This window comes from Taudactylus pleione, unplaced genomic scaffold (genome assembly GCF_031769625.1).
Source record: "Taudactylus pleione unplaced genomic scaffold, aTauple2 ptg000005l, whole genome shotgun sequence".
NCBI lineage: Eukaryota > Metazoa > Chordata > Amphibia > Anura > Myobatrachidae > Taudactylus > Taudactylus pleione.
In genome coordinates this window covers 7,606,640-7,632,030 of record NW_028284408.1, presented here as the reverse complement: position 1 = coordinate 7,632,030, position 25,391 = coordinate 7,606,640, and the positions used below count along the sequence as shown (strand labels likewise).

Below are 25,391 nucleotides of genomic sequence, written 5' to 3'. Positions count from 1 at the left end.
AAGATGAGTAAATATGTCCAACCAGCAGGAAAGTCAAGTTTTGAGGGTGGCATGGCTAAGCTCGATGGTGGGACGTTTGTAGTGTATGGAGATAGCCTTACCAGTGTTAAGTGGAGTAGATAGCATAGAGTCAAGGGATTGGACCAATCTGATTGGGAAAATGTAGCTGTAATAGTACAAATATAAGGAGCTGCTTGATGAGAAGCAAAGGTATGAGTAGGGAAAGCTGAAAGTTCTCCAAAATCTCATCCGCAGATGTCAACATTTAGAAACGCTGAATAATGAATGTAATAAGGTAATACCACATGCTTCCCAGAATCTAAATGGATACCATGCTGTATTCTTGTGAAAATAAGGGTTGCATAAAAGGGGCAGAAATAGTGTTTTAAAACTGTTAAGGCCTGAATTTTATTCTGAACTGCCTTCCATGTGGTCCAGGAAGACATAATTTCTGGTTTCTGTGTATGGAGAAATGGGATAAGACTCATGTGAGGAAGGAAAGACTGATTAACTTTTGTCTTTGTGTAAGTGTGAGTAGTATGGAGCCAATCCCTTATTATATGTACTGTACTTGCCAAACTACAAAGAGTGAGGTGAGGGAAGTTGATACCCCCATTGGTCGTTGTTTGTTGTAGTTTGAGGAGGCTGACTCTAGGCTGCCCATGATTCCAAATAAAGGTACAAAACACTGAGTTAATAAGTTTAACATCTTGTTGAGTCAAAACTATTGGCAACATCTGCAAAGGGTAAGGGAATTTGGCGAAGCTAATAATTTTAAGGAGGCTGGCCCAACCTAGATTAGAGAGAGAGAGTTATACCAGGTTCATATTTCTGATAGGACTGATTTAATAAGTGGGTGCATGTTGAGAGAGTATAGGAATCCTATTTGTTTGGGGAGATGGTGGGTTCCTTGATATGGGAGAGAATTTGTCAGTCAATTCAGTGGGAAGATACTGCTCCACCGAGGTTTAACATTGAAGCCCAGCGATAAAGCTAGTTATTTTTCTTGGTTGATAGAGAGGCCAGAGACTCTTCTATATTCAGATAATGTATGAAATATATAAGGAAGGGAGTGTAAGGGTTAAGAATACATAACAAAAGATCATCCACAAAGGCAGTGACTTTAGTAGTGACAGTGCTTAAGGTAATAATCTCAAAGGTATAGTAGATAGAGATTGGCAAATGCAAAGAAGGTGATCCAGCACCAATCTAAAAAGGAAATGGGAGAGAGGACAGACTTGGCGAGTAACCCTAGACATAATTACAACACCACCTACTGATGTATTAATAATGAGAGTTGAGCAGGTAGGGGTATACAAAAAGGCAAGGTAAGTAAGGGCAGAATGTGCCCACTCAAAAAAGATGGCATGGAGATGGGACCATGAGATGTTATCAAAAGCTTTCGCTGTATCCAAATTGAAAAGCATTGCTTGGGAGTTTTATGGAGGATAGCTAATAAACTGCCATTACTGAGGCAATAGTCAAGCGCTCACAATGAACTGAATGTCTGCCGTAGGTGAAACCAAATTGGTTAGAGGTGGGAAGGAAGGGAATAATCAACTGAACTCTGTTATCAAATATTTTGGACATAATTTTATAATATTGGTTAAGAAGGTTTATAGGTGTATAGGACAAGACCAGTTGATGGTCCTTGTTGGCTTTAGGAAGTAGACTTGAATGGGCATTTTTAAACATCGGATAGGAAGGAGTATTCACATGTAGTTTTTGAAATAGTGTAGTAAAAAAAGTTGTAATATGAGTTTTCAAAATCTTATCATATTTGGTACTGTAGGGAAGAAATTACCACATGAACATCAAGTTTAAAGATGTCCGCATTCAACATATCCTGTTGTTCTGAGATGAGTTTGGGCAATTCCATGCATTGTTTAGCAGTATTATATATATGTAAGTTGATATCAGCAGGAGAAGCTACACATACTGAAAATGCAAAATACATGGCAGTATGGAGAAAAGGATATATCTCCTAATATTCTCTGTGACACTTGAACTGGGAGGAATGTATATGGTCTCTAATTGGCCTTAGCAGTCTCCCAGGAGTTGTCCCAGTGAACCAGATTGTCATCAACATAGTCAAGGCAATGAGAGGACAAGTAATCTCAAAAAGCATCAGACTGGGCGAGTTATGAAGGAAATCACAAAAAGCTGGATCGGAGTGAGGGGTGTCACAGAGATAGGGGCATGGTTAAAGGCAAGGATGTCATGTAACGCCACATTGAAAGGGGAAAATAGGGTGTTAACAAGTAGCAAGTTATATATATATATATATATATATATATATATATATATATATATATAATCACTCGAAAATGCACAATACATTTCCGGAGGTTGAGTTGGTGATTCAGAAAATAGCACATCTATCAGCATAACTCTTTGGTACTGATGTTTCTTTTTATTTTTATTTTGAAAAGTGCAGAATTGTGATGTGTGGAATGCATAAAATACAGCAATGTAATTTATTTTGTATGTTTCCAGGGTTGACCTTGCATAAGACCTTGCTTTTGCAAGTAATAAATGCCAGAAAGATTATTATTTTCTGACCTTTTATCATAGTGGTTCTCTGTTTATAATTGGACATTGATCTGTATAAATATGTTGTGGCTTTTTTATAGAAGACATTTTACAGTAGAGTGACCCTTTTTAATTTTAAGTAGCAACTTATTTTATCTTTTGCAAATGAAAGCTCAATCGGTTAAAAAAAAAATGAAAATCACCATTCATATATAATAAAAAACATTATTGCTTTTACTGGGCCACAGAAAATAAATAAACCACTTAATCATGATTTTCCTACTGTGCACCAGAAAGACTGCATTTTCACCATAATCATGTGTAGTGCCATTTAGTGGGAAGTTAAACATTTTAAAAGCACCTGAGAGCTTCATTAGAGGGATTTTAGACCTGATTTTAGTGTATGTGGCCACTTTAAAACACATAAAAATCCCCCTACCCCCATCATCGTATGCTTGGTTTGCAACCAATGTGTTTTTATATTACTAGGACTTCCGGATCTGTAGAGACAGGATCATATCTGTTAAATGGTATGCCAAGTAAATCTGAGCCACTGGCTCCTTACTTGCAAGAAACAATAATTTATCTGGCAGACTATAACTGTCATCCAGCACAGCTCACCTTTTAGTGCTCGATACAAGGACAAACAGAGAAACAATATACTGTAGGAAACAGCCAGACAACCTCTAGCTCTTTGAAATGAATTCATGTTTTTTTTTTTATAAAACAATTCTAAAGTGCTACAAATGTACAAGAAAACCCCAATAGGAAATAAGCTCAAAAGCTTATTTTAAGTCAATGATATACAGATTGCATTTGTCATTTTGAATTTAGCTATACTGCAAAATACTGTACATATAAAATGAACCAACACTGGTGTATATATGTGTACAGAATATAAATGATAATTATATATTTATAAACTCTTTTAAATGATGTCTGTAAAAACATTAAGTTCTGATGTCATTGCTTAAATCGGTGAGTTCTAGGGGTATATTTACTAAAGTGCAGGTTTCTAGAAGTGGAGATGTTACCCATAGCAACCAATCAGATTCTACTTAACATTTATCTAGCACCTTCTAGAAGATAATAACTAGAATCTGACTGGTTGCTATGGGCAACATCTCCACTTTAAAAACACAAACTTTAGCAAATATACACCCTAATGTCAGTACTTCAATGATTATTTGGTATTGCACCACCTACAGTTATTAGAAGTCACCTCAGGTGTCTGTGACCTTGTGGCCTGGAAAAAAGGATTTGGTCTACAGACTCTGATACTCCTCCCACTGATGATATCTCCCTCATATCTCTAAAGTGGTACTTGTACAGGTTAAAGATGTCAAATGATAAAACAATGCATGTCACGTTTAATTTGTCAATTCTGGCACATTGTATGAGTCCAAACATGTTTACTATATTATAGAGAACAATTTTGCTGTTTTTGACACTGAGGATAAAGCATCAGCGTCCTAAACAGAGCTATTAAGACACTAAGGGGTCTATTTACTAAGGTTTGGATGGTGATGAAGTGAACAGAGATCAAGTCCCAAACAATCAACTGATAATTGCCATATCACAGGCTGTGTTTGAAAAATGACAGTTAGGAGCTGATTGGTTGGGACTTTATCTCATTTCACTTTATCTTCATCCAAGGATTAGTAAACAAACCCCTAACTCTGGCTTCTAAACTGCCCTAATTGATGCAAGATAGAGATGCATTACCACTCCATGCATCCCAAAATGTCTGTTTGTTTAAGAAGATACAACCAGCAGCTGCAAGCTGGACAAATGCGTTCTAAGTATAAATACCTCATATATACATATATATATATATATATATATATATATATATATACATACAGTATTTGCATGTTTATATATATATATATATGGAATAGAATTGAAATGCCAGTGGCTTTAAATCCCGACAGCAGTTGCCCGACAGGATCAAGATCCCGACAGAGGCAGGTAAGTACCCTAACCTCCCCTGTCCCCCCCTAACATTAACCCTCTCTTAGTGGTGCCTAACCCTAACCTGCCCCCTTAGTGCCTAAATTTAACCCCCTTACCGCTCCCTAAACTTAACCCTCCCGGGGGGGTGCCTCACCCTCATCTCTCCCTGGTGGTGCCTAACCCTAACTCTCCCCCCTAGGGGTGCCTATCCCTAATCTTCCCTCCCAAAACCTAACCCTAACCCCGCTAGACTCCCTGATCCTAACCCCCCCCCGCGCAGCTAATGCTAAGGGCGCCCTGGACTTACCTTCATTCGCGTTTAGATGCCTATCATAATTCCCTAGCCGGCATTCCGCTGTTGGGAATGTGATTTGATAGCATCCCCTGTGTGTATATGTGTATATATATATATATATATATATATATATAGTATCCAGAATGAGGTACACTCACTAGACCATCATTTTATTGGGTTGGATTTACATCTGATTAGGGGCATGTTAGATGTGATCTGTTGGGTAGAAAGAGGACATAAGGGGCCAGTTTGTAATCTTGACAAAGATCCATGTGAGGATCGAAACGTGGATTTGCTGACCTTGTCTTTATACTTAAATAATGGAAGATATTGTCTATTTCAAGTCTGGTGCGTGCACCTCATTCTGAATACTATATTTATCCCTGCCAAAAAGGGAATTGGTATGGCACCCCAGCCAACTATGGAAATGAGGGAGTGAGTGTGGACCTTGTGACGTTTTATATATATACTGTGTGTGTGTATATATATATATATATATATATATATATATATATATGTATCAGCTAAGCAATACACAAGCTTTTAAACATATTTATGTCTCCAAGTGAATTTCCTTGCTCCTTAAAGCTTCATGCTTGGAGTGTTGGCAACAGTAAGTGAAATCCCAGCCAAAATAGAAGCTCTGTGTCTCACTGGGATTGCAGTGGTTTTCATCTGTCTGACCATGGCACTACCACTGTTCCCTCTGAACTGAGACTGCAAATGATAGTGTTATAATAAGGTGAATATGATATGAAAGATTCTGCAGATAGTGAACGGTACCCTTCAGCATAGACTACTTATTAAATTAACCTTTTAGCTACTGTTTTTACAGACTGCTCATTTTAGACATAACATTGGGCTCTACAACTCCTTTAAGTTGAGATCTTGGGTGTCTACTAAAATATTTTTTAAAACCTGTAAATCCAGTCTTCATATTGTTGCCTCATATGGGGTAACATAGCAGCTAGTGTTCCCTCTAAGCTGAGTGATCTGGAAATAAAATAGGTAAAAATGTTATCTATTGAAACTTCACCCTATTAAACAATTATAAAATAATTTTCCATTCAATGCTGTAAGATTGCTATATAAATGTTTAACACTATAATTTCTAACTTTAGAAGTAACAGTGCTAACAATTAAGTGATAGTAATTAGAAGAAACTAGGTAGGGTGATAGGAGCTTAAATGTCTTAGATCAGATGGTTATTACTAGTTACATGCAGTGGTGGTTGCCAAGTTACCAAAAATAGCAGAGGAGAGCCGGATAAAATATTTACTCTAACTGTACCTTTTAAAGTTGTTTTTAATATTGCCGGGTGTCACGGCTGGCTCAGAGGAATCTCCTACTGAGGAGCTGAAAGCTGAGGTCCCGGGTTGTGGAAGGAATCGGAGGTGAGGGGCCTGGAAGTATGTCCTCTTCATCCACAAGTATCGGATGTTGGTGAGACCTGACCAAAGGCGCAGAGTCTAACCTGCTGGGAGGTGTTCACCAGTGACCCCTCCAAGCGGGATATGGGTTTAAGCAGCACCAACAGCAAGTAGGTTGTGGCGCTTTGGTCAGATATCCGATACAGGTGAAAAATGGAGGAGGTTTAAAACCGATGAGGCCCAGGAGAATGTACCTCTGAAGGAGGCACTAGAGAGGATTTTGTGTTTGGATTTTGTACAGAGTACACAGGCAAGGTATCAGACACACCACTGGCACAGGAGAGTGATACTGTGATTGTACTCGAATGATGTACTGAGTACATGGGCAAGGTATCCAGTCGCACCGCTGGTACAGGAGAGTGACGCTGTGATTGTATTCGGAGGATGTACAGAGCATGCGGACAAGGTGTCCAGTCGCACCGCTGGCACAGGAGAGTGACACTGTGGTTGTACTCATAGGATGTACAGAGCATGCGGGCAAGGTATCCAACACACCGCTGGCACAAAAGAGTAACTAGAGATGACTCGAGAGTAAACAGCAAGTGAACCTGTAACAAAGTGACAGCAAGCAAACACTAGTAGTAACAACATTGTACAGGCAACTTCTTGTTGTCCAGAGCCAAGTTATATACCCTAAGGTAGCAGTTCATTGGATGAAAGCATCAGCTGACAACCACCACGCTACCATTGGATAAAGGGTAATCAGGTAATGAAGACTGTCACAGCTGCATCCATGATGACAACCGCAGCAACCAAGACATGGAGCAGCTCATGGATGTCTACGTTGTCCCTAGGCATAATCCTCAGTGTGTCACTCACCACCGCACCTGACGTCTGACCGCTCGAGAGGTCAGGGGAAGTTGGTGATGGGGTGAGTAAAGGCCGCTCCTAGGCCGCAACCTGAAACCAAGTGTCCGTTGTGAAGGTAAGCTCCCTGGGGACCAGCGCCGTGTATCACAGTCGCTGTAGCCGGGAAACAGCAATCAGCGCCTCCCTCCTGTTCCTGCCCAACCCCAGACTCCCGTTTAACTAGCCAATGGGAGTCTGGAAGGGGCTGGTCCCCGGGGAGTTTACCTTCACAGCAGACACACGACAATATTAAAAATAAGTTTAAAGATAGAGTTAGAGTTATATTTATCCACTCTCACCCTCCTTCTATTTTTTGTCTTCGGTGAATCCCCCACTTGGCACCCATCACTGGTTACATGTAATAATGACTGATAACTTGTCAGAAATCATTCATTGCAGTAAATTTCTCTCTCTGCAAATGTTCTACAAAACACAAATCTACTGATTTACTGTAACACATTGAGCTATAAGCGTGACACTTGCTTTCACTGAGATGCTGCATAAATTCTTAATCCGAGGCATCAATATCTTACATAAGGTGTTATCTTGTCATGCTATGTAGTTCAATGAGTTGATATATCAAGCAAAACTAAGTTTAAACTATAATTGATGACTCATCACCACTGTGGATCTCACAGTGAGACTGCTTTCTGCCACTCTGGAAAAACAACAGTGTTCAGCCTAAATATACATCTTGCCACACATGTAAATGGAGCTGTGAATTGGAAATAAAATGTTTTGGCTTTAGCAGCATATGTGAAGAAGAAATGCATTGCACTTTAATATAACCTTTCATATTTACACATTTGACATTTCAAACTAAAATGCTGAATTGTAAAAGTTTCAAATTAAAGAACAAATACTGTAGTTCAATAACAATACTGTGTATAAAACTGCTAATGACAGGAGACAATTCATATAATAATTCAGCCGTTTCCTTTCCTACATGACCTTTACACCACTGAGAAACCTCATTTAATCCTATCTATTGAGTGTACATAAAAACAGTTTATGTAGTATCCCACTGGAAATAAGTTTGAAAGAATAAAGATTGGTTCATCCTTTTAAAGTGTTTCTCAATTTATTGGCAAAAAAAGAAGCAACCAATAATTGAGAACACCACAGTGTCATTTAAAAGGTTTACTAGAAGTCACATCTCATTTTTAACACAAGTTTCATCGACTATTCTTTGTTTAGGCTACAAAATCCAATAAGACAGTTGTTTAGCTTTGCAATGCTTTTGTTCTGCAATGTGATAATAAAACCAGCAGAACGCCTATTCAATAAGTCAAAGTGCATATTCTGTCGGAATCATAATCTAAGGCTAATAGTTTTTGCGTTAGAGAGTATTTTTAAATTGCAATGATAAAGAGGGCACTAAGAGAGGGCAATAAGAGATAATAAGATGCAGAATATCATCTGAAGTGAAATACACAAGTTTATGAGGCCCATGGGAAATACAAAGCCAGTCTTATTCACGTATCTGTCATTTGCGGGCATTGTTCTCACATAAATTGGCCTAATGAGAGCTAAGATTTGTACAATTCTATAATGGAATTTAAATTACACCTAAATTTTAAACTGTTCTGGTACTTATTACCTTTTCTATTACATGAAGATATTCTGTTAGGTCCATACAACTTTGGACACTGACACGTTTTGTTATTTTATCTGCTTATCAAAACATATTGAAGTTACAGTTTTATAATAAAAATGGCTTTCATTTGGGGGTATACACATGTAAGAAAGTGTTTAGGAATTTAATAAGTTTAATAAGTAGCCCCTCTTTTCCAAGGGACCAAAAGTTTTTGGACAAATATTTCAAAAGCTGTTTCATGGACAGGTAAAGGCTATTTTTTCATTATTTCTTTATCAATTAAGCAGGCAAAAGGTCTGGGACTGGATGTTCTAAGCTTCGCATCTGCGATGCCATACATAGTGCCCATTATCGGGTACATACTGGTAATATTATCGCCGGTATGTACCTAGCAGATCACAAAGGACAGCTCTCCCTGTAAGAGCTGTCCTTTCTGATAGAGGTACTTTGGGGTTTATGATTTAGAAGCCCCTCTGGCATGCTTCTGCGCCTGCGCAGAAGGATGCATATGCCGCAGAAGGATCTAGGAGGGATCCGATTAGATCCCTCTTAGGTGGCGTCTTAATAAGAAACCCATAGGCTTTTCAGCTTAATACATCCTGTCCCTGGAGTTGATTCTGAGTGTGGCATTTGCATTTGAAAACTGTTGCTGTGAACCCTACAACATGCGGTCAAATGAGCTCTCAATATGCGGTCAAAAGTAACTCAGGCTATCCTTAAGCTGCAAAAACAGGCAAAATCCATCAGAGAGATAGCAGGAACCTTAGGTGTGGCCAAATTGACAGTTTGGTACATTCTGGTCTGGACGTCTATGGGGGTGGATGATCACAGTATCCTTTACATGGTAAAGAAAACCCCTTCACAAGATCCAGTCAAGGTAGGCATATCATTACCCAAGTCTATAATGGAGAGAACACTTCACAAGAGCAAATACATAGGGTTCACCACAACGTGCAAACCATTTATAAGTCTCAATAATAGAAAGCCCAGTTCTGGAACAGAATTCTTTGAACAGATTAAACTAATATCAACCTGTACCAGAATGATGTTAAGAAAAAAAAACATGGAGAAGGCTTGCAATGGCTCATGATCTGAAGCATACCAAATCATCTGTAAAACACAGTGGAGGCAGTCTGATGGCTTGGGCATAAATGGCATCCAATGGCACTGAGTCACTAGTGTTTATTGATGATGTGACAGAATACCAAAGCAGCCGGATTAATTTTGTAGTGTATAACGATAAACTGTCTGTTCAGATTCAGCCAAATTCAGCAAAGTTGGTTGGATGGTGCTTTACATGACAGATGGTCAATGACCTAAAACATACTGCGAAAGCAACACAGGAGTTTTTTAAGGCAAAGAAGTGAAATATTCTGCAATGGCCAAGCCAATCATCTGATCTCAACCCGATTTTACTTACTAATGACAAAACAAAAGGAATGAACACACAACAACTACAGACCACTGTAGTTAAGGCCTGGTAAAGCAAAACAAAGGAAGTAACCCAGCATTTGGTGATGTCTATGGGTACCAGACTTCAAGCAGTCACCTTCAAATGATTCTCAACAAAGTATTAAAAATAAAAATTTCCGATTATGATAATTTGTCCAATTACAGTTGAGCCTCATAAATTAAAAAAACTTGGTGAAATATTACTATGTACCTCTCCTTTTCCACATTATATAGCATTGAATGGTGAAATAGTTGTACTTACTTCTCCTTGTCCATGTAATACAGCAATACATAGCAAAACAGTAGTCCTTACCTTTCATTGCCCTTATTATGCAGCAGTATACAGCAAAATAATATTATTTACCTCTCATTGTCCTCATAATACAACAGTATACAGTGAAATAGTAGTATTCACCTCTCATTGTCCTCACTAAATTATATATCATGCATGTAGATCACACATCCCATGGGTCCAGTGGGGCAACCTATGCTCATCACATGACACAATCTTGTTAGGGATGTATTTAGGAAGATGGCGCTACACAGGAGCTAGCAAAGATTCTAGAACTGTGCATCATTCTGAATTTATCACTGGTAAGATGACATATAGGGAACCGGCAAACTACGCAAGCGGCACATTTTATCAGGTACAAGGGGGTAAGGGAAAAGAAGCATGGGCCTGTTTCATGGTGGCTGCACTCCAGCTCCCCAGTTCTTAATACGCCCCTGCCAGCAATACATAGAGAAATAGTAGTACTCGTCCCCTCTTGTCTTCACTAGGCAGCAGTATATAGTGAAATAGTGGTACATACCCTCCAATTCTCCCTTACTCAATCCAAAAAAAGTAGAGGATGTTTTTTCATGTATTGCTGTGTAGATGAAAGCAGGGCTATTTTAAGCTTCATTATGATGTTGGGTTTGCTAGGGTTGTGGACTACTATTTAATTTTTACACTAAATAGTTATTTTATTTTTGTTTTTGTTTTGATTTGCGAAAAACCCCTTTTTATGCAGAGATTTTTCCTGGCAGTAAGTGATGATAATGTTTGAAAGAGGGAGTACTGTACATGCATGTTATTGTAAATGAAATATAAAATACAGTTGTGACTTCCTAGTATTCAGCTAGTAAGATATTCACATCTGTGGTCACCAAAGAATACTTAGAAAACCAGAAAAAGGTGCTCAGAAATATATAAGCACTGGGTTAAATTGTCTTCCTTGTGTTTTGATTGCTCTGCTCACTTAAATAGTTTTTCTCCAGTGCAAAAAAAAGACAATATAGTACAGGAAACTCTCACTCTGACAATACACATGTATTCATCTGTCAGGCTTAACAATGAAATAATGTTTGAATGCAGTACATGTATATAAAGAGTTGTATATCTATTGTTATTTTTCTGTGGAATGAATAATGCTACTGTAAAATGAATAGGCTTGTTCCTTCCCTATTGAATGTATACAAGATGGAAATCATGAATATAGTGGAAAGGATGCATTGCCTGCACATTGTAAGAATATAACTTTGTTGCAAATATATAATTAAATTAAGGAAGTTAGAATAAAATATTCACATGTAAGGTTTTATTACCAGTTAGGCTCCGGCCCTTCCCCTCCCCAAAGAACTATTCTGTACAGCCACTTTCCATTTTATTTTTTGTTTTAAAACTAGTACTTGGTCATACTGCAAAGGTAGTTTGGGGATGTGGGAGGACCAATCAGAAGCTACTATCACTGTTGCACATTTTGATTCATCTACTAGTTGCCACACCCACTCCACACAAATTTGAAACTTAAATGTTTGACCACTTAGGTGGTACTGAAGCTTGAAAAGCTTGTGTAACAATTAAGATTGACACCTGTGTATAGAGGAATTACAAGATGAATGTGGCACTTTTTCCTTTTACTAATTAATCTTGCAGAGGAATGACATAGTTTATGAGAACTGTGGCTTGCGCAATTCAAGATGTTTACTTGCACATGTTATGAAATCATTATTCTTTTAGAATGAAAGCTCCAAACAAGATGGATAATCATCATGCATGCCTAATCAGTATTTGCTTCATTTGTTTGTTTATTTGTTTGTTATGTTTTCAGTCACTGACTTTAGTTTTCTGGACAAATAAGCAGTAATAAACAAAAGAATGCATAATAAGTTGTAGATGTTATACAGATATGAGATCTATTATTTGAAGACTTGAGACCTAAGAGTTTCTAGATAAGGATTTACTCATTTACATTTAAAAATGAGTAATTCCTTTCTCTGCAGTGCCCCTACTTTTACCTTCCCAAGTGTTCCACATATTGGAATGAATACACATTAAACAAAATTAATACTATTTATTATATGGCACCACAAGGTGTCCACAGCTCTGTGCAGGGATTAACAAAACAATTGTACATCAATATATAGAATGACATATGAGAACTATAACAAAATGGAACAATTAAATGTAGGGGGGAGGAAATGGGTTATGTGAGGGGAAGGGTAGAGTGACACATTTATGGCTAGTAAAAGCAAGTAATGACAATTTTGTGAGGGAGGAGGAGTGGACACACCAAATCAGAGTTGCCGGTGGGGGGTGGGAGACAGGGGAACAGAGATGCACTGGTGGTGACAGGGATAGTTATAGGAAGAGAGAACGTGGGAAGAGGATTGTGCCCATTACATTTTACAGCTCAAGCATGGCGGGTATAACCAGAAGGGTGAACTGGAAAAGAGAGTAGGTGGCAGGTCAGGGGGCCAATAGACTTTTATGAAGAGATGAATCTTAAGGGCAGTGGGGCAGCACAGGCATAATCTTGGAATGCGGGTCAGAGGAGGTGGCCAGAGTTGAGGTGAGTCAGATGGTAAGTGAAGGAGCGGAGAGGGTAAGTGGGAGTATGAGGAGAAATGAGGTTGGAGATATGGGGGAAAAATTGAGCAATTCTGGGCTTATATATCAGGGTGAGGAGTTTCAATTGTATTTGAGGTGGGCAATGAGCCAGTAAAAGTTACTATACCACTGCATAAAATTACTAAGCTGGTGCCACAGGTACTCTAATGAAACCCTCTATACATTAAATCCCACAATGTACAGGCAGGTAAAACAATAAGATAGATAGATAGATAGATAGATAGATAGATAGATAGATAGATAGATAGATAGATAGATAAGGCCCCCATACGTCAGCAATTGGGTGCAGCAATTCTGCAATTTGCAAACGATTGTGTATAGAAATCTTTCCCTTTTTCAATCTATTGCAGATTGCAGAATTGCCACAATTGATTGAAAAAGGGAAAGATTGCAAATTGTACGATTGCTGCAATCAATTGCTGATGTACGGGGCCGATAGATAGATAAATAGATAGATAGATAGATAGATAGATAGATAGATAGATAGATAGATAGGCAGGAATCTCTGATCAGACATATTTGGGAGAATGCTTGAAGGAGCTATGCCGTGAGAGCTTTGTGAAATATAGCAGATTTATACAGCACTTTAAGATTTAATGAAAATTATTTATGGACAAAGAGGAACAGGCATGTCTGTACTGTATATGATTGGAAATAAAAGATGGACTCACATTTCCTGTTTTCTTTTTTGCTTTTAGCTGTTGTAAAATGCTAGACTTATAAATATACTAAACAAAGCCTTGTGAAATGTGCGTACATAATAAGTGAAAAATGCATTTGCCTAGCTTGTATTCTGACTGCGGGGTATTTTGGCAATGGTGCTAGCATGGCATAAACTTTAATAACTGCAATCCCAGATAAATTGTAATGTGTGTCTATTTTGTTCTTTAATGAACCCACTTATATTTTTGTCAGTGATGATTGATGAAATGTATCACAATTATAAAAGGTATCTGCCTATTTTACTGTCTATCTTTACTGATAATTCTAAAGCTACTGGACCTTTTAACAATAATTGTTAAGAAATGTAAAATTTTTTGGTGGGATATAAATACAACACTAAAATAATAATGATACAAATAATAATAATAATAATGAAAATCATCATTATTATACAATGTATCCTCTTCATTATAGTTGTTGATGTTGTTGTTGCTGATTTAGAATATAGACCTGAATTTAGAACAAAACAAAACCACAAACAAGATTTCAAATAATTTGTTAATAGCAGTGATCAGATCCTGAGTGGCACAGAACTTTTCATTTTACTTATGTGTCTGCTTTTCTGCTTTGTGACTATTAACTGAATATTAATAGCTGCCCACAGGATCCTAATCAGGGTTGTCTTAACAACATTGTAGGTCCTGGGCAAAACAATGCACTGGGGCCCCTACCCGCCCATTCACGGGAATAAAAATGTAAACAGTCAATAAAATTAAACCTTAAGATTTATTAGTACTTTCAGCAAAATCAATGTTTAAATATAAAAAATTATGTAAAGCCAGGTATACTGACTCCACCTCCCTCTTCTTCAGCTCTCAGTGCAGTTCCTGCTCTGCACTGCAGCTGTGATTAAAGTATGGGATGCCCCGGAGAAGGGGGGCTAAGGGGCCCTGCACCCCTTCTTAATCTGGCTCTGTGGCTGTGGAGGCAGGTAGAGAATGCTGCGTTGCCACACTGATTGTGTATAATTCACAGTCAGAGAGGCTGAGGAGCATCTTTCTCTGCATGCCTAACTACTGGCTGCCCTATGCAGAAAGTGAGCATCCGCACACTCCTTTTAGATGCCCCTTCTTGAAGGCCCCTAGAACTGTGGAACCCTGGGCAGGTGCCCCATGTGCCCATACGTTAAGATGGCCCTAATAGGAAAAGAGGTGACAATATCTTAAACTGGACATATTGAAAAATATGTGAAGAAGGGATTGTCTCCAAGCTTTCTTAGTCAGGTCCTATATTATGCACAGAAAAGTCTCTCATATGATATAGCCTGTGGCAAGGCTTACCATATCAGCCTTTTAATTCAGGACACATATAGATTACACATGTTCTGTGGCTGATTAAAACCAGGTGAAATGGAGACTTGAAGTCAGCCAGACACAGAATATGTGTAATTCATATGTATCCCAAATTAAAGGGATGAAATTCCTAGCCTACCTATGGCTCACCTCAATCCTCTTATTGTCCTGGAATCATACTTGCCTACTTTTGAAAAAGCATTTCAGGGAGATTATTAAAATAACACCTATTAGTGTGGTGGTAAATTGGACGTGTACTGCTACATCTGAGAGGCGTGCCATAAAATAGTTTTTCATTCAAATGTAAATGAGCCCCAAAGCAGTTAGTAAGATCTACTTGTTGATGAAAGCACACTGATACTTTTCAGAAAATGCTTGTAGCCATAGGGATCACTGTGACTTATAACCAATGCAGGGAAATTATACTAATGATCCCATTTGAATGTATATATCTCTGTTTTTTTATATAACAGCTTCATAATGGGGGTAAGGTGCAAACAGGGAGATTGTTAGATTCGTTAGGGAGTCAGGGAGATTGCTACTATTTCAGGGAGTCTCCCTGACAATCAGGAAGATATGGCAAGTATGTCTGAAATATGCTGTGGTCTCACTAAAAAAGGACATACACAAACAGGCATAAAACTAAGCATAGGGCCATCTCCAGTGAAGTGACAACTGTTGCTGCGCCTTTCACTTTTATTCAGTTGCAAATAATCCCTAAATTTGTTGTTAAAATGTAAAGATTTTAATGGTTTAAGCCGGTTTGGGTCCTACCATATCCATACTAATATAAATAAATAAATTGCTGACAATGCTTACTTAATTTAATAGAAGTAATAAATATGTGTAATGAATAGACTGTACAGACTGTAAATATAACTGCAGAGTACTCTCTTTATGCACTTTCAGATCCCTGCTGCAAAACTCTGGATCGATGTAATGCAAAGTCTGTATGCAAGACTTCATGTACAGGTAAGAACCTTTTCAAATACTTTGTGTTTTTATATATACTTTGTTAAGATACTGTAAATTATTTTTTACAATATTCCACTGACTCAGACCACCTTATTACAAGCTACAGACACCATGTGGTTAAATAAATGTTTTTAAATTGGCTTAAACTAGTCGCAATTTACAGTTCTCATTCCTCTAATATCCTGTTTTTGTTCCATTGTGACACCTCTGTGCAGTGGCAACACTTATAATTCCATACTTATCTACTCTCCCAAATTGGTCGGGAGCCTCCTGAAAATTGGGTGGCACTCCTGACCACCCGGAAGTCTAGGCAAGTCTCCTGGAACAAGCCCCGCCCCCCCCCCGTTGCCGCCCGCACTCCCTTCGTGACTGCCCACTTACTGTGCAAAAGTTGGCAGTCCGGGGGGCCGATGAGGCGATTGAGTCACCATGCCAACCGCACCGCCCACCTGCTGTGACAAGAGGCCCGACCTGGCTGCCCCCTCCCGAAGTATGTATAATTCTTCCTCACTTTTAGTGCCAGGGAGCTGAATATGTGTTTCATTTTTGTTTATATCAGTATAAAGTATATTTCTGTAGAAAGATTAAATTTTTGCATGAGGATAAACTCCAAGGAATAGGGAATAGACCACAAGTGTTATGCGTGTGTAATCTTAAAAATATGAATAAACAAACTAAAAATGTATAATTTTTTTGTAATGCCTTCTTTTTTAGTTCTATTTACATGGCGATACCAGAACTGTTTGGTACATATTACACACCCTTCTACCATGTTTGACAAAAGTCGCAGGAATAATGAGGATGAGATTTGCAAACCCTTCAAAATAGTATTATCAGGGGATTCATAAGTTTATTGATGATTTTTAAGTAGACTTCCAGCATTACACTTGGTAAACCACAATCATTTCACACTTCTCTATCTATAAAATTAAGAGTGGACTATCCTAATGAGAAAAGTGAAATTACATTTTTCAAATCACTTAGACAAGCCTTTGACTTAAGAGATACAAGAACAGTGCTGCTGATAAGAGAATATTAGGAAGCTGCAAATGTGTCCAATGAAATGTACAATTTATTACATATATATGCATCTGTAACACAATAATACAAATGTAGCATATATAGAAAAATATCACAGTTATATTTGTTGTAGTGATACATCCAGTATAAATTAGACTGGAATAATTTATATAAAAAAACTTGTATACCCCGAGCACACATCAAAAGTTAATAAAAATGACTAACTAAACGTTCATGTGTCTAGTTCAGTAAAGAACTTTACAGAACCATGTCTAGCTGTAGGGTTCAACTGTAGGGTTCAATGATTTAATTGCAACCCAGTCGTGAGCTTATTTGCTCACTCAATAAAATCACTTTTGGAAAAGTGTATCCTATAGTAAAATTTCCATACACTGAATTGGAATGAAATCAAACCAAATATAATAAATTCAAACCTCAACACTCTGTGTAGGACAGCACTGCCACCGTTGTCCATTAATTATAAGCAGCCACAGATCTCATCTGTCTGTTGCTGCCCGCTGTCAGGTGCACCGTCTCCTGTGTGGCGTTGGCTCTCTCTCAGAGCCCGGTGCCCATTGTTACATAGAGGATCAAAACTAGTCACCAGTGTAGGTAATGGAGTATAATAATCACCAGCTCAGTGGTTCCCCGGGAATTTCGGATCTTCTTCTTGTAGCAGAGACGGCCTCTAACAGTAGTAAGTGACAAGTGACTAGAGTTAATTCTTTCAGAGAATCTCCAAACTGAGCTGACAATCAAGTGAAGGGATATAACAGTTCATCAATGCCCTAATGCATTTCTTCCCATAGAGGATTTCCACAGAGGGATCAGAACACATTTAGGGGGAAAAAAATCATTAAATTTTATTAATAATTCAAATTATCACAAGCAGAGAAAAGATTACCAGTACAAAGACAACTAAACCATGTTTAACATGACTTCCTTATTTATTACCAGTTATTTATATAGCGCACACATATTCTGCATCGCGTTACAGAGAAAATGTAGCTGTTCACATTAGTACCTGCCCCAGTGGCTCTTACTATCTATGTTTTCTATTACACACACACGCACACACACACACACACACACACACACACACACACACACACACACACACACACACACACATAAATGCTGCAGATAATTCTTTGTTGGGAGACAATCATCCTATCAGTATATACTGTATTTGCAGTGTGGGAGGAAGCTGGAGTATATGGAAGAAACCCACTGAAGCACAGTAAAAATCTACAAAATCCACACATTAGGTCCATAGTGGGATTCCAACCCAAGATCCTTAGTGCTGTGAGGAAGTACTGCTTTACACCATCCATTATACAGTTTGCTAGGAATAGGCTGTCTCATTAGGCATACCCCTGATTATAATATGCAGTGGCTCATTAATGACTACGCAGGCACTTAGATGCAATTTTAAAAGCTTATTTTAACACTATGACTAGATTGACTGATCTTTATCAGAAATCTTCTATGTCATTAATACAGATGTGTATTTTTTGCTGTGACTTCAGTTGCGTCGAACAGCCCCACTCAGCGCCAGGTCCCATGTGACTTGGCCAAGGCAAACATCTTTTTCAGTCCAAATGTGCATCTTATTCAAATAAATAATTCAACTGGGAGTGTCAGAACTGCATTGCTAGCATACATTGACCAATTTGGTATGCAACATTTGTACACCTGTGTGCGACTGAGTCTGTATCTGTGTAAAAAGGGCCCTTGTGTGAGTAGCCCCTTCTTTTCTTCATGACAAGTTCTGTTCTGTTTCATTTGTGACTTTGAGCCAAATTCAGAGGTGGATGTATTTACAGTAGCCACAGCCACTACACAGAATGTATATTGATGCCCAGCTGAGACACCCACTTGCTGCGACTCTAATCCGCCATGTTGTGCAAAAAGTCGCACCATCGGTCAGACATCGGCCACATCAGTCCTATGGTTGCTGAGAATGTCCGATGGAATTTGTCTTCCAGTTTCAGTGGACTGACCCCAACACGCCTGCTGAGATGCTCATCCACCCATTACTGCTCAGGAACGCCTATTGGAATTGTATGGGGTTCCATGCAGTTTCAATCTGCATCACCCGGCAGTAACCATCAGAATGCATGTGCAGATGTAGAACATTAGGTGATTGTGCCTGATATCCTACAGTTTATCCATCCACCTCTGAGTCACAGCCTAGTGTCTCTAAAACACTGTAAGTGGCTTTTCACTGCATCTGTGACTAGGATCTAAAAAGTATTGAAAAATATGGTCCACTACTCCTCTCGTAGCGTCTCAGTTGCATCATGTGCATATGACATAAAGATACCCAGTGTATGAGGACACATCTGTAGCAGATTTAGTTACTCCAAAAATATGGATAGATCTTATCTCCACATAAACAATAATATACTAATTCCATTTACTTACCTAGCACCAACATTGCTTTGCTGCACACTATTTGATAGACTAAGTTTTTTCATCTCTCTTTTACCTCAAAGGCAAACACAAGTAATTTTCTTGCAAGATCTGGAAGGTTACCTTTAAATCTTCTCCTGCCATTGATTTTGGATTTACAGAAGGACAAACACATAGGAGGACACCTTTCTTGCATGACACTAAATCCCTTGGCATGTTGAACTTCGTCCTTTAGCCACAGCTAAGAAATTCAGTTAGCTGGGGCAATTGATCACAGCTAAAATGGTGATAAGGTTACACCTCCTCCATAATTAGACTCCTGGGAAAGTACTCTATTACCGAGCTCTGCCACATGCTTCACAATGTCCCTCTGTTCGTTCTGCATGGAAAGAGATACCATATCATCTTTGCCACAGACTGGGTAGTTCATAAAATCTTATGTTGCATGGTAACACATATAGAAATTGAAGGTCAATAAAAATGAAAGTGTTAAAAAGAAACAAAAATAAACCCAATGCATAAATTATTATAAAAGGTAACAAATGGTGATTTGGGGGTGTACATAAATACAGACATGCTTTACATATAAAAGTTGTTCTGGAAAACTACAAATCAAAGGAATCAAATGCTCTCCTAAAATTGTTTCCTCTCCCCAATATAATATGTATAAACATAAATGATGCATCAGTAAAATCCTGTAACTTCCTTAGGTATAGTTTTGGAACAGTTCCATGGCATGAAAATGGTTAAATCTTAGGTGCAACCTTATATGCAGTGCACATTACAAATACTCAGGGCCTGATTCACTATTGATTGCAACTGTAATTGCAATAGCGATTACGCACGCATTCTGACTGTGATAGTATGCTAGTCCAATGTGATCGCTATGCTGATGCAGCACAACATAAGGACGCCCATTTTACCTTACACACATCCGTAATATTTAGCAAGACTGCGAAACCATCGTTAACAACGAGTACCATTGCAGTCTCATGCACACTTGCACAAGCTCTGACCTTACTCAGGAATTGCTAACTTCATCGCATGCTATGAGTACTCAAGCTGCGTAAGGCTCTGGCACGCCTGCATTTCTCCGACCACCCCCATCACCTTCCACAAACTGCTCTTCCTGTCAATCACTCTGTGATGGGTCTGCGTAGTCACTGATCGCAGTGGGTGGTTCGCTCACGCGCACTGTAATGCATACACATGCACAGAAGGTAACAATCATCCGTTTGCATGCATAAATGCAGTTGCGATCCTTGCTGAATCAGGCCCTCATATTACTGTTAGAATTTTCAAAAGAATTAATCTTTTGGTATACATAACATCAAATAAATGTGTTTAATTCAGATCACTAGACCTCAAAGTCAGATTTATGAATTCTGGTGTCTAGCTTCCAGTTTATATTGAAACATTCCCCTTGGCTCGCAATTAGCACCTGTGAAATAGCATGCTATTCCGTCATGATAATTAAGCTGGCTAGTATTTTAAACAGCCCTGCCAGCATGTTAATTACGGCCTGTGCCACCACCCTGCTCCACATCAAAGTTCTACATAAGTGAGTAGTACTGACAAGGAGGAAAAATATATTAAGGGAGACATCAGGAAATGCTCGATGTTCTGTTAGCGACCTGAGTAGACTCTCAATCTCTTCTGATCGAATCAGGAAGAGTGGGATGAAATTTGTTTACAGTACAAGCTTTGACTAACCTGTGCTAAACAAGAGAACTTCTGACAAAGGTGGTAGGTCCTCTTTAAGTACGATTACTGTAACACTTCATAATTGAATACATTACAATTAATTTAATCTATTTATAATATAATCATTCAATCCAAATCTGACAGAACTGCACATTTTAAAATTCACGCTCATAGGTATCAAGTTCCGAGACTTATAATACATTTAAGTTCTTTCAAATTAACTGTACTTTAACTTTGTCATAATGGCAAATTCATTTAGTGAATATAGCAATCATTTCGTAGCTCCTTCCATAAAATTGAGATTGATTACTTTTTGATTGCATGAGTATATAGGTCATTTTTGAAACTTGAATTGATAGCAAATCTGGTATCTATGAGGCCTATTTATCTAGCTAAAATCATGCAGAAATGGTTGTTTTCATGTGATAGAGGGGTCTATTTACTAAGCCTTGGATGGATATAAAGTGAATGTGGATGAAGTACCAGCCAATCAGCTCCTAACTACCATGTCACAGGCTATGTTTAAAAAATAACAACAGCTGGTTGGCTGATAATTTATCTCTGTCCAGTTTATCTCCATCCAAGGCTTAGTAAATAGACCCCAAAGTCACTTTTTAGTATAAGGGCAGTTTTCCTGTAAGCTGAACATAGGAGATATCACAGTTTGTATGGGGTCATTTCATCATCACTTAATTTGCACAAAATTAGGTGAAAATTAAAATTTTCACCTACTTTTGAATAAATTAAGTATAGAGGTAATTTATTATAAAGGTAATGCTAATATCTGATATCTCCTGCTTACCTTTCAGCCCCGATCTTGCCTGCTGTCCCCATACACTAGTATAATATTTTCGAAGCTTGACAGTGGGAACATTCGCCATCTTCAGACTTGGCAGTGCAAATTTTCACTGCTACAGAAGTATCAGTGAAAGGATTCATGCAGACAGCTGATTTTCTGATTAGTTGTCTCTGCGCCAGAGAATGATGATTTGCATTCGCTGCTAGATGGAATGTTTATTATCATAATAAATAACATAATGAATAGGTCCCCATAAGAGATAAGTAACACAAGAGACCATAGTCCCCAGTATTCCCTTTGGGGACTGTAGTCTGTGCCAATATTCAAAGCATCTATATAGACCATGAGCTGTTTTGTCTCTATGGGGAGATCATCGTTGGAGGGTGATCTTCTGATCACTCCCCGGCAGCCTTCATGCTTCTTCTGTCTGTTTTATTGCAGTATTTTTCTCTGGTGAAAAAAAAGGTCCATTCGGCGGAGTCATAGGATAAATAGGTCCATCACTAACAATAGCATAATGGGTGAAATGTACTAAGCTCATACTTGCCTACTTTTAAAAAAGCAATTCAGGGAGATTGTAAAAACTACACCTACAGTATGAGCGCGGCGGTAAAGTGGGCGTGTACTACTACATCTAAGAGGCGTGTCATATAATTGACTTACAGCCAAATGTAAATGAGCCCAAAAGCAGTCAGTAAGATCTATTTGTTGATTGGTGTAAGGTGCAATCAGGGAGATTGCTGGGCTCTTCAGGGAGATTGCTACTATATTAGGGATTCTCCCTGACAATGTGGGAGAGCTGGCAAGTATGACTAAGCTCTGGAGAGTGATAAAGTGGAAAGAGATAAAGTACCAGCCAATAAGCTCCTGTCATGTTACAGGCTGTGTTTGAAAAATGTCAGTTAGGAACTGATTGGTTGGTAGTTTATCACTCTCCAAGGCTTAGTATATATGCCCCATCTCTTAGCAAACAATTGCCAATTAGCTTTGATATATCTAGTACAAGTTACATAATTAAGCAAATGGAGCTTTGTACATTTTCTCAATTATAGTAAATAACTTTCAATGACAATTTCTTAAACTGAACAGTGTTGTAGTCACGAGTTGAACATGGCTTGATAAATCTCTTTTCACTTTCTTCTGGCTTATATAGTGTAGAATAGCATGCTAAGCTGTAAATTCAGTTCTTTGTGTAAAGGTTGTATATGTGCTGAGAATAAGTCTTCTGATCAGTCCGAGTTCACACAGTGCATCCTACACATGTACAGTACTCTGCTTGCTGATGTATCAGAAGAAAAATAGGACTTATTACGATTATTAAATAAGAACAAAACCAAGTGGGCTGTTTGTCTAGTGTATATTTAGTGTTTGACTAATGATTGCTACATAATACATCTGAAGAGATTAAAAGGGAAAGAACAATAATTATCGAATAATATTGAAAATAAGCAGGCCTGGAGGAAAATTAAAATGTAGTTAATTTTACATTAACTGCAGAACCATGTGAACATTTTACAGGGGTGAAGTGTATTATTATAAACAGATTAGATTTGATTTGAATCCAGTTTGCATATTACATGTACTGTAATATATTTATAAATAGAGGAAGAAAGCTACTGTCCTAACGCAGGTCTGATGTTTCCTGCTGTGTCCTCACAGACCAGCATTATGTCTCGCCGCATTAGTTATGTACTTAGGCAAAAGCTATGCTCTGTTGAGTGGTTGCAGAATATTGATTATACGGCTTAGTCAATAAGTTCATAGACCATCATATGTTTTTATATTTGTGACAAATGTCAAAAACATACTGTATTTGTCCCATTCACAACATGTGCAGCACATTTCATTTTGGTGTGCACTTGAATATTTTTTTTCTTTCTTAAAGGCGAACATTTGTCTATTAATCATAACCCATCAACCCCTCGTCACCCAATTATTAATATCATTCTCCATTAGCACCTTCATCATCAATGGACAACTCTAATCGGAAGAGCTGTCCTAATCCCATATCTTCATGCATACAGCATTGATGATCTCCGCTATGCATGCGATAAGTAGCAGTATGTACCACATTCAAAATGTGATACTTGATACATCACGCCCACAGTATTTTGGGGAACACACATGGAAAACAAGGAGAATCAGGTGGAGGGTTTATATGGGTGGGATCTGGGGGCGAGGGAGTGGAAAGAGAGATCCAGGGAGCTTTTCAATGGTGAACATAGGGAGTGATAATGGATGAACCCTTCTCCTTTTCTCTAGAAAGACATTTAAATGCATTTATTTGCATTCATCCTTAGTGCTACTATTCTACTGTACTGGCCATAACAAGGGTTCAAGAGATTGCAAGAGAGAGTTGTGCACTCTGCACCCACTGTACATCCATGTTTGCTTAATGCAAATTGCCCTTAAGGAAGGACTTACAACAATATGCTACCTTATAACAGTAGTTTATATCTACTTTTTTCATATTGATCTAAGCTGAAACAGGTATTAATAGAAGTTCTATTAATTTTAGAATTTTATTTTATACATCACACTATGTTATTAGACTATACAGGATTTACTCCAAATTACATCTATTTCCCTTTTAGTGATACTCACCTATATGGTGAACAGGTACATTTTATTTTTTGTTTTTTCAATGAACACGTTATCACTTATTTATTTTCTTTTTATGACTTAGTGCCTGATTCAGCACGGATTGCAACGCTTCGTTCGCACGCACCCATCTGTTGCACAATTATGCAAATGAATGTGATTGCACTGCCGCCCAGCACAAGATGCAGACGCCCAGCACTACATAAAGCCACTCCCTACACCTTACTTCCATCCTCCTTAGTTAGCAAGCTAGCAAAAACATTGGTAACGTCGCGAACCATCGAACTCATAAGCAGCACAGTTGTGGTTGACCTGACCCTCACTCACAAACTGCTAAACTTCCTGCATGCAATAAGTACTCAGGCTGCGTATGCAATCGTAGGGGCTTAATTATGCACGCCCATGTAATGGCATTCAAATGCACAGGCATGCCTGCGTTTCTCTGACCACCCCCGTCACCACATCCAAACGGTCATTTCCTGTCAATCACTCTACCATTCCTCTGCTTGCTCACTGCGATCGCATCCCGATCACAGTGGCTGGTTCACTCATATCCAGATTGCAAACGTCAGCCAGGTGCATGCGAACGCAGCGTTGCAGTCCATGCTGAATCAAGCACTTAGTTCATATCCCATACACTGGTATTTTTTTTTAAATGCACAGTTATATTACTTTTAGCACACCTAATCCATTTAAATTGATAGAGCTTAAATGGAGTTTCACCTTATCAGTAGTCCAATATATATGAATTATTTTTTCTGTACACTACCCTTATTTTTATATAAGGTATTATACACCACTTCTTTCCATCTTACTTATTACTTTATATACCTTTTACTTTTGAGATAATTATATATA

At 38.3% G+C, this 25,391-nt stretch overlaps 1 protein-coding gene across 2 annotated transcripts in view; it reads left to right on the top strand.

Moving 5' to 3' along the window:
• The window catches only part of PCDH17 (protocadherin 17), a 208,427-nt gene that overhangs the window by 75,825 nt on the left and 107,211 nt on the right, over window positions 1-25,391 (top strand). For both annotated transcript variants that reach the window (XM_088481744.1, XM_088481690.1), the window contains exon 5: window positions 15,929-15,991. In XM_088481744.1, the coding sequence (XP_088337870.1) occupies window positions 15,929-15,991 (63 nt within the window). The remainder of the gene's footprint in view (window positions 1-15,928; window positions 15,992-25,391) is intronic.